Here is an 11,099-nt window from a genome sequence, read left to right as displayed (position 1 = left end):
AGGAACTGAAGAGCTAGGTAACAGCAAGGAAGCCAATTAGAAGCTGGGGGCTTACTAAGTATAGGCTTCCTTATTTAACTAGAGGATAAACCATACAAATCAAAGGTGCTGAATGAAAATTTAGATTAAGTTAAAAAGAAAAAGAAAGAAAAAAAAAAAAAAAAGAAAAGGTGTGTATATAGCTTAGCAAAGAATATATTTATAAACTAAAAATTCAAAGAAGAATTTTTTAAAGCCTTTGATAAACAAGCTGATGCTTTCAGAGTATTGAATTTCCCGACTTAGCGTGTTGAAAAACTTAAAACCTTGATGTTGACCTTATAATGTTTGTAACCTCTAGACAGCTCTTTAATTTCTCACCTCTAGCTGTGTCTTTGGCTTTCCAGTGACAAAAAACTGTTGCGAAATTTGAAGCATGTCTTTGACATTACTGTCCGTGATTAAACATGTTTTGACTCTGTGAAGGACATCACCAAAGTCCACAGCATTGCAATGTAACAAAAACGTGTTATAAGGAGTGCATAACCTAGAAATTGAATTTTTTTCTTCATCCATTGACAACTTATAATTCATGACTGCTTTGTGGGCTTCAAGTACATCATGTAATTTCACTGTAAACTCCCCCGCTTCCTTAAAGAAAAAAGATAGAGCCATTATCAATATTTCTGTCAACAAATCATCATCATATCGATCTTTTAAGACTGACCGGATGGTTACAAAAGCTTGGTGCCACTTACACTGACCGCCTCCCAGTTAGCTCAATGGATAGAGCGCTGGACAGTTGTGTGGGAGGTCGAGGGTTCAAGCCACGGCCGGACCAACACTCAAGGTCTTAAAATGATTGAGAAGAATTATGCTTCCCTTCTATAACATCAAGAAGTGGTTAGATATTCTAGTCTTCTCAGATAGGGACAAATAAAATTAATGGAGGTCCCATCTCCTGCAGGAGGGGTAGGAGACGCACGAGATTACTGTGTGATGGATGTCCTTCCCCGGGGTGGGATGGGTGGGTTGGGTTTAGGTGGATGAACCTAGTTGGGGACTATGTGTCCTATTGTTCTTCCACCTGTACAATGTACAAATCTTTTGAAACACAGAATTGTCTTTTATTTTATTTTATCAACTGAGTAAATCGTGTATGAACTCTTCTGAACAAAATCGAAGCCTAAATATCTTAAAAACTTTAACTCTCAAGATCTGAAGGTTAATTCTCCCCTCTTGCTGCTGCATATTTCCTTGTAAATTTTGTGCGTGAAGACCTAAACACCGCAAATATGAAGTGAGCTTAAGCTTACTGCAAATTGGTTAACACCAAACTTCGTTGATTTTATCTTGTAGCTGCTGGTATCTTAACTAATTCTACACAAATTCACAATTTACGACAATTTTTCTCCATCAAAACGCTTACAAAGTACAAACACAATAATTGGGCCAGCACGTGTTGCCCACGATCAAAAAAACTTTCCAAAGAAAGCCAGATCGCAGGTTACGTCAAGGGCACCAAAAATTCATACCATGAGGTTGCTCTAAGGAGCCTTTGATTCTTTCATGATACATATTATGGTAATTGTCTAGTACCTCCATCCAGAAGCCTACTTGTTATCATAAAGTAAATATGAAGGTGTAGTCTGATCGTCCGGGTGAGTGTAGTCCTGAGAAGGACTGTTGTCGGTGGCAGCGACTGACGTTTCGACAACCAGTGCGGAAGTCATCATCAGAGTCAAGTGAGTGATTGTTGTCAGTAGAATGTTCTTATTCCAGTTCGTGGAAATGATCGGTTGGTTTTGCCGTGATGTTATTGGCTGTAAGACTCAAGTGACGTAAGTCGTTCGTGATTGGTCTGTTTCGGTCTGTCGGTAAAGCTAGGTTGTTCTTTTTCGGTCGTTTGTGATGTTTATGTCGTGAATGAGTCGTTTGTATGGGGCGGGTAGTTGTTGACATCTGTTTAGGGGAGTCTGTTCTAAGTTAGTAAACCAGCTTTCCAGAGTCAGTCGTTGAAAATAGTCAGTGCTGTAGGTTAGGCATTGCGCAGAGTCCCAGTCAATGTTGTGGTTGGTAAGTCGATGGTGTTCAGCAATGTGATTGCTGACATCACCTTTCCTCGTCGCCCGTCTGTGTTCAGTCAGTCTTGTTGTGAGGTTTCTGCCAGTCTCACCGATGTAGGAGGCTTGGCAGTCGGAACAATTGATCTTATAAATCGTTCCCTGTCTGTTCCTCGGTTCGTCTTTGTCTTTAACGTTGGTTAGTAACTGACGTAGTGTGGTGATGGGTTTGTGGGCGACGCGGATATTGAAGGGTAGTAAGATGCGCGAGATGTTTTCAGACATACCTTTTATGTACGGTATGGTTGCTGTAGTCGTAGGGGTTGCGGTGTCGTTTGTTTCGGTAGTGGTAGTGGGTCGGTGAGTGTTTCGTCGGATGAAGTCGTTGCTGTAGTTGTTCCTCGTAAAAACACGGTGAAGGTATTTGTTCTCGTCGGATAAGCTGTCTGTCGAGTCACATACTAGTTGTGCGCGTCATGTTAGAGTTCTGATAGTTGTGGCTTTGTGTGATGTAGGGTTGTAGGATGACTTGTCTAGTAATCTGTCGGTGTGTGTCGGTTTCCTGTAAACTGTTGTTCGTAATGAGTTGTCGTTGTGGCTTACCAGGCAGTCTAGAAAAGGAAGTTTGCCATTTTCTTCGACTTCTCTGGTAAACTGTATGTCAGTGTTTTGTTCGTTAAGGTGGTTGTGGAATGCGTCAATTTCGTCGTGTCGAACGGCGGTGAATGTGTCGTCAACGTAACGTAACCAAAGCGGTATCGTTTGTCGGCAAGTCGAAAGGGCGCGTTCCTCGATGTTCTGCATCACAATTTCTGCTATAACAACAGAAACTGGAGACCCCATGGCAGTGCCGTGTAACTGTTTGTAGTGTTTACCGTTGTACTGAAAGTAAGTAGACGTTAGGCAAATGTTTAACAAGTCCATGATGTCGTCTGTCCGTAGCGGTAGTGGTTCGGTAGATTTTCGGATTGCAGTCTCAGTGCATTGTAATGCTAATTGAAGTGGAATACTTGTGAACAGTGATTTCACATCAAATGACACTAGTTTGTAGTCGTCAGGTATCTGAACAGTCTTGGTAGTGTTAATGAAGTCTTCAGTGGATTGTAGTTTATGTCTGGATTTGTCGGTTAGCGGTTGTAGTATTGTCGTCAGGTACTTGGATAGTTGGTATGTGGGAGAGCCACAGAAAGAAACAATAGGTCGCATCAGGAAACCAGGTTTGTGTAGTTTCGGCAAACCGTAGAGTTTCGGTGGCTGTGGTACCGAGCACCTCAGTCGATAGTACCGTTGGTTGTCAAAGGCGTTCGTTTTCTTGAGTGTCAGTAGTTTACTGTTGAGTTTGCGTTGAAGGGCAGGAGTTGGGTCACGTTTGAGTTCTTCGTAGCTTCGTTTGTCGTTAACTAGTGCGTCCATTTTGTCGTGATAGTCATATCACGTAAAGTAAATATGATGGAGAAATGTAAGACTGAGTTTCATGCTCATTTGAATTAATTCAAAGTCAATTGCAATTGTTCAAACATTAACCATTCCATTTCCAATATCTAGTTTTAGTAATTCTCTTTACTGCCCGCCATACAGTTCTTATTATGTTACTACTGATAATTTAGTTGTGGATCAACTAACATTCCCCTGCTTTTCTGCTTGATAGTATTGATATTGTAGGGAAAAATTCTGTCTTAGTTGGTTACTCACCATGGGTATTAAAGATGGAGTGGATTATCAACATTGACATTGAATGTACCTGGTTTCACTTGTTCTGTATGACAAGTCCCAAACAAATCAACAAACAATGGATCCTGAAAAAATCAGATGAATACAAAATTTTTTTAGGAAGATTACAGTTTAAACTAACAGAAAATATTACCAGTTTAATACTAACACTGACCTGGTTTTGCACAAGACAAGTTAGTCTCCTGTAGTAATTGGATTTGTTGGAGAAAAGCGTACAATTATGCCCTGGGAACCCTTGCCAGGTAACAGACCACAAGTTGATTCCAGCTTGAAGACACTTTGACTACAATCAATCATGAGCTAACAAAAGCAAAATTTATTACATAAGAACAAACAATTAAGTGTTTAAGCTAAAGGTTTATCTGTTGATATCAAGTTATTATCTAAAACAATTTCTTTTCCATAACACTGCCATTATGAAGAATATGACACCAATCGGAAAACGAGACCTGTAGTTTATCTGTAAATTATAATTATAAGTAGCCCTATAGCGATCTCCCTCCAATGGACTTAGCCAGAGGTGAAAAACAGGTCGGAGGGAAAAACCATCTAACAAAAGACATGAGCTGATTTTTTTTGCATTCTGAAGGTGGAAGCATCTGTTAAACTTTGTCAACATGGGAATTTCTTAAGATAAGTGACCTTTATCCATAGCAATTATGCTTACATAATAAGCACCAGATAGATTACCAGATTTTCAAAAGATTTCAAAGGCAACAGGGACTCAGTGAATATTTTTTTGGTTATTTTTGCTCATAATTAACTAATTATCAAATTGGACTTGATCTTTTTTCTCTAGTACTAGTCTTATGGTGATGTCATTCCCTTATCATGGAACTTGTTAATCTCCCAGATATCATAGAAAACACTAAGTTAAACATGATTTAGTGCTCAAAGGAGCTGACCTTGCACCAAGGGAAAATGAAGTAATGTTCCTGAAGGAGATAACCAATTTCTTTTGGAAGTAACTGAACAATTACACCAAAACAATTATTTACCTTTCATGAATAATTGTTAAATAAAGAGAGTAAATCCAGAAGTGTTTGACCTGAAAAGCTGCAGGAACATCTGAATTGTTAACAACCTTGAAACTTTTAGCTGAAAACTTGCTAGATTCTACAACTCCCATATCAAGATAGTCAGAGTCAAGACCAACTTCAGGCCCTAAAGAACAGATTGAAATTAAGAAAAACTTGAACATTTTTCAACAGGAACTTCCTTGATTAGAGAGTAAGTGTGGTTCACAATGTCCATGATTGATGTGAGATTACTGTTGACTGAAGAAAGAGTGGAGGGGTACTCAGGTCTATGACACTGGGCTCTCAGAACCTCAACCCCATTATAAACAATTCTGTGGCCAATTAGAGACTCCATTACTTTTAGGCAAATGTAATTTTTGCCATCTCAACTTTTAACTATGCATGGACTACCTTATAAAGCCTTTCAAGTCACCCTAAAATAAATTAAACACATCCTTATGATAAACATCAAATGATGACATTTCTCTGAATATATAATTTATTTAATCATTTTATACTAGTCTTTTGAGTTTATGAGCTGTTAGAGCCTATGAAAGCACAAACATATCACTACCTTTACCTATTCCAGTGCATTTTATAATTGAACAATTGGTAGCTCCAAGAGCTATAACTTCCAGATAATCCACTGAGTATAAACCAGGATTCTGTGGAGTAAATGATACCTGAAATAAAAGAATACGAACAAAATACATTTTAAATAAAGATCACATACCAGTGAGCAGTTGTCAAAGGAATTAATAAACACAAGTGCAGATACAAGAAGAATATACAGAGAAACATTCAGTTCACAAATATTGCAAACAGAGAACAATGCAATCGAGTCCCTTCAGTTGGTAATACATAGATTCACATGCAACAAATAATTACCTTAAAAAATGAATGGTTGCATTATAATTAAATTAACTTGTGATAGGAAAATGACAATCCTTACTGTTGCTGGGCATCTGCCTGCAATCCTTTGACAGTGAGTTTTGTCTTAATCACCTATTTTTCTTCTTTACGAGAGTTAAAGCTGATGGTGTGAGCCTATAATGTAAGATAATAAGGAGTTATTTACAACACAGGGCTTATGACAGTGTAACAATTAATTCTATCAAATATGTAAAACCTGATTGAAGATATAATTTATGAGAATAACTGACGTGTATATAAGACCAGTATACCATCAAAAATGTTTTGTTTTACTAGAGACCCTGTAACAATTTACAGGGGATCCTAAAAGACAATTAACAATTTAGAAAAAAATTTGCAGTACACTTAAAATGCCCACCCGAGTTTCATTGGGTAGAATGATTCCTTTAGAGGGATCAATGCTAAGACTTTTTAAGTGAGGTCCAGGGTTTTCCATGGAAACCTGATGGGTAAAATAAGGTTTGTTGACATTACAATTACATTATATTACAGTACTGCATCAATCAATTCAAAGCTTCAGCATCTCTGCCCCTTTCCCCCCCCAACCCCTGACATTTGAACTTTTGATAACTGGTTTCTTCAAATTCCTGAGAAGGGAAAAAAAAAGGGTTCAAATGTGCCCATTTTTTTCTCAAGAAAAAAACAGTGACCATGGCTTTCTACACATTGGCCAAGCTATAAAACCTAGTGAAGTATTTACCTTAAATACATTGATATTTAAGGATATAACACTTGTATTCTGCTGGAGAGACTGGACACATCTCTACAAATTTCCCACCCACCCCAGTCATGCAAGGTTCAACCCGCTACCGCTTCCGCTTCCATTCAGATGATGGTTATTCTGTAGGGAGGGAGGGGACATTGAAGTTTTGAATTGATCGTCACATATCAGTAATCATTAATATTCTTATGGATAAGGATGTATAAGGATAATTTATTTTATGTCAGGTACACAGGGAGTGGTTGCCGGTTGCCCAGATCTCCTGAGCCAGGGGTTCATGATAAAAGGGACTGACATTACTAGATTCCTCATTCTAGGAAAAATGATAAATTTTAATTGATGGGGAAAGGGAAGGTGGCCTTAGTTTGACACTTAGGAAGGTTGAGAACATTGAACACACCTCAGTGCAATCCTGGAAGCGTTCTTGACCTCAAACAGCCTTGTTGATGCTGTGCCTAAACAGGTTGGTTTGAAATGAACAGTTCCCTGTAAAACCCCAAAAATTTACAATCAGATATAACAAATCACCTGGTTTTCCACTTAACATGAACTTTTTACTCTTATTAAAACAACAGAGATACTTAAATTAAGATTGATTTCAAAGCAGTAACTAATGGATTGGTAAATCTTAGTCAAAATATAACAAGGAGCTGTTCATAATTGATAACCATGCCATTATGGATTCAAATCAAAGAGTAATGGTTCAATCGAAAATGTCCTAAGATTACAACCTGATTATTGAGTTTTAGAGATGGAATCTCTGCTGATCCAACAAGGCTTATTTCCCAAACAAAGTTGTAAAGTACTCAGTACAAAGTTTCATATATCACATGTTACAAAATAAATGTCACCTGCTAGACAAAAATTGCATTTGATTGTATGTATTGCTGTGTCATAAGCCATGTATTTTTGCTTGCAAAAGCCTGCAAATTCAAAATAAGCTGTGTTGTATGATTGCCACACACTAAACTACTGACTAACCTCACTTGCTCTAAAGCCACACCAGGAATTATTGGCCCGCTGTTATTTTTGTACACACTTTGCTGGGCTCGGCTGTACTGTCACAACCTCAGGTGAATCTTTCCCAGTACAGCCCTTATGCTTGATTGGTAAGAAGTTATTATTTAATTTAATTTTTGCTAAGGTTCCCACTTCCATTGGTTTCTTACAGACTGCTATAACTTATTTCTCCTCTAGTTTCAACCATACTTGTTCCAGACCCAAGGTAGAAAAATAAAGATAAAATCTTGCAATTTGTTTTGTAACTACCTTAACAGATTGTCATCAAATGCAAAATGGATCGGATTCTGCCCATTGCTGGTCAACAGCAGTGTTCTGTAGGACATGCCATCCACAGTAGTGGCTGGAAAGACCTAAACATTCCAAAAAAGGAACAAGTTACTAATCATATGCTTTGTCAACTAACAGAATACAATCATACTGGCACCACCTAGTAATACATTATGGTGGACTAAAACTGTTTCTATCCATTAGTTTAGGAACAGCATTATTCTAACAAGGGTAGTGTAGTGAAGCATTTGTCCCATTTACACAAGCAAAATGTTTTCTTAAAATTAGGTTGACCTGAATAATCAGTTTGAGAATCTTCAATGGGGAAAACATATCAAACCATGCTTGAAAAAACAGCTTTAACGTGTGTTTTAGCTTTGGTGTGAATGGCTAAATTATCACTTACCAGCTGTTGTACATCCCATTGACTTCTGGGGATAAATGATTCAGTCCGCATTGCAAATGTGAGTCCTAAAAATAAAATCCAATCAATTTTTTTCGGTGAAACAAGGAACTTGGATTCATTGATGTTTCATCAATGAAAATTCTAGATGTAACATCAAAACACTTAAGCTAATAACAGAATATGGAAACAAAAACAGAACTAAAGCCCTGTATTGTTGAATCTATAACCATAAACAGAGTTCAGTTCAAATTACTTATTAAAGTTAATTTCAGCACAAACCTGTAGCACTGAGCGAAAGACACCAGGGAGGACACTTCAACCAGTCGATAATCTCTCATACTCTGTTCCAAAATACAAATAATATTATAATAACTATTGGTGTGACTCAATATCAAGGGCATACTTCCCCTGATAGGCAGAGAATTAAACGTCAAAAAACATCTTAATGACACTATCAGAACTCTCAAGTTAATTGCCTGACAAAGAATAAGATTTTTTACCACAATTCCTAGCCTCTGATTGTGACACCATGGGTGTCCCCTTCTCAACAGAAGCGGAGGGAGGGGGGGTGTGTATTTAAGGGAATAATCCCCTGGAAAATTGCAATAAAAAGTAATAGCAAGGACATGCATTTCTTCATTTTGAGTGATAACTTCCATTGCTGAAGTGTGAAGTGTTTGAAGCAAGTACAAAGGAAACAAGGAGTAAATTCTATTTATCAAATGAAAATCAGTTATATGGGTACTGAACTAGTACTGCAGTTTGCTATCTCAAAATCAACAATTTGAATCAGAAACCTTGATTTCATGACAAATAAATAAATGGTTGTTATGAGCTTGGAAAAAATTGAGGCTTCTTAACTGGTACACCAGCACAGGAAATAAATCCCTCACCTTATAAAATGTATAACACTCCAGGTCAGCACTAAAAACCTGATTAGCAGCATTCTATTAACAAAAAAATTAGAATTACAAATTGAACTGTAAACAGAATCAGACAGTAAAGGCAAAAATGAACCAAGTCCAAGTGAATGAAAGAAGCATAGACAGTGTTTACTGACAGTATCAAATAACTTACTGGTCTAAATGTCACTCGGAATGATGCAGTCTTTAGAGGGAGGATGTCTGCTTCATCTGGGGAAACAGAAAATATTCCTTGTTGTGTCTATCAGACAAAAAGGAGCAAAATATAACACAAGAAGAAATCACAATGTAACATTTATTTACAATTTAAATTATAGGTCTCAAACTAGAGATGGGCAAACAACAATTGTTAATGACCTAAAAAGTACAAGTTTTCACCTTTCATCCACATGCACGTGATTTTTCCCTTTGTATGATTTGTGATGTTTACTGTCTGTATAAATTAAACACAGAAAACAGAATAAACAATTGAGCTCTGATTCACAGTGAACTAAACCAAAGGAATTAAACCCTTTTTTGAAACCATTTACCTTCTGCTCCACAGCCTTAGGATCCAGCATCTGCCCAAAGTCTGCCTGGAGAACATCTAAACTGACACGAGGGACAATGGTGGTCTGCAAATCATGAATTCAAAATAGTGATCACATTAGAATCAAACTTCATGCATTAAATTTAAATGAAGGAAGAATAGGGACCTTAACAAACAAACTAGTAACTAACAGTTTCTCCAACTGAGGCATGACAAAGAACTCTTCCATTGGTGACAGTTCATGAGCTGATGGCAGCAATTCTCCAGAAGAAGTACTCTGCTCAAAGAGAGGAATCAACACAACTTATGTTGTTAATTATTCCTTACTTTCTGAAGATAAAACTCAAAATTAAAGGGATGATATAACTGGTAACAAGTAACACTCTACTAATCCCATGCTGCTGCATCTTTTCTCTTAACTGGAATTTCATTCTCAACCACAGTTTGTGTACATAATCAACGTTTTAAGATTTTATTTACAAAGCAATAAAATATTATGTTTTAACTCTTTAACCCCTTAGATAGAGTAACTGGTTTCTAATTTAAATAAGATATAGAAGGCATAAGAATAAAGGAAATAATCACCAAATTAAGAAGGTCCTGATCGTCAATACTGTAAATAAAGTACAGAAGAATGCAGAGAATACCAAAATCAATTTTGGGGTGCAAAGGGTTAAATGTCGTTAACCTACAACTATCAGAGTACAAACCTCCAGTGCTATGCTATTAAAGCTCCTTTGTCATCAAGTTGAAGTTTGTTTGTTCTCACATCTTCATTAAGTTGCTATAATAAATTCAAGAACATATTGAGTAGTAAGGTTATTTGATATGTTAGATGTACAATCATATAGACTTTGTTGTGGGCTGCTCTAGAGCACAAGCATTTTGAAATAACTTTAATTCGTATAATTATTCATCATTTTAATCGAACGTAATCTACAGATCTCTTTTAGTGGGAACACCACCACTTACCTCAGATTTTTGAGAATCCACATCTAACATGAGTGTGATACCTGTCCAGATGTTTCTTCTGCAAAACAGCTGGTAAACAGATAAATTTACGGTTCATCATTTTAACCTCATGGTATGACATAAGTCATGCTATGGGTTTAGGGTTTGGAGGCAAATTTCAATTACAAATCACTCACTCACTCACTTTGTTATACATTAATTAATGCATTAAACCTGGATTAAACACTTTTTCTTCCCCTCTCCAATAAGTTTACCTGTTCAAAGTCATGGTGTATGTATATTTGGGGGGTGGTACAAAGGCAAGAGTATGCCGAACTACTTGGACAAATTCAAAATGGCATCCTGTCCCTTGAAGGGTGATGGTTTTTTTTATTCCAAACTTGATCAAAACATACCTTTGTGGAGCCAAAAATGGAAAGGAAATATGCTACAGAATACCCGACTGCAGAGAAATGGGTGTCTGAGTCTTAAAAGTGACAATAACATGAACAATTCGTGCGAGAAGACCTAAACACTTCTACACACTTAATTTA

General features: G+C 37.1%; 1 protein-coding gene across 10 annotated transcripts in view; it reads right to left on the bottom strand.

Annotated features, from left to right (window-relative positions):
- Positions 1–18: 18 nt before the first annotated feature.
- LOC148715776 (cilia- and flagella-associated protein 65-like) overlaps positions 19–11,099 on the bottom strand; it is an 11,090-nt gene continuing 9 nt past the window's right edge. The window contains exons 1-18 of one of the 10 annotated variants that reach the window (XM_088746568.1): positions 10,567–11,099; positions 10,305–10,378; positions 9,786–9,871; positions 9,596–9,679; positions 9,444–9,498; positions 9,220–9,275; positions 9,036–9,089; positions 8,422–8,483; positions 8,143–8,207; positions 7,716–7,819; positions 6,847–6,932; positions 5,745–5,839; positions 5,373–5,475; positions 4,772–4,937; positions 3,928–4,073; positions 3,735–3,838; positions 738–831; positions 25–630 (exon numbers count right to left, since the gene is read on the bottom strand). The exon at positions 10,567–11,099 is cut by the window's right edge and continues 9 nt beyond it. In XM_088746568.1, coding sequence (XP_088602694.1) covers positions 8,183–8,207; positions 8,422–8,483; positions 9,036–9,089; positions 9,220–9,275; positions 9,444–9,498; positions 9,596–9,625 — 282 coding nt within the window. In that variant the 5' untranslated portion in view covers positions 9,626–9,679; positions 9,786–9,871; positions 10,305–10,378; positions 10,567–11,099 and the 3' untranslated portion in view covers positions 25–630; positions 738–831; positions 3,735–3,838; ... (5 more) ...; positions 7,716–7,819; positions 8,143–8,182. The other 9 variants (XM_088746564.1, XM_088746567.1, XM_088746569.1 and 6 more) reach the window with 9 other exon arrangements.

This window comes from Stylophora pistillata, unplaced genomic scaffold, assembly GCF_964205215.1.
Source record: "Stylophora pistillata unplaced genomic scaffold, jaStyPist1.2 SCAFFOLD_93, whole genome shotgun sequence".
NCBI lineage: Eukaryota > Metazoa > Cnidaria > Anthozoa > Scleractinia > Pocilloporidae > Stylophora > Stylophora pistillata.
The sequence above is the reverse complement of the archived record's forward strand: the minus strand, read 5'-3'. Positions and strand labels throughout refer to the sequence as shown.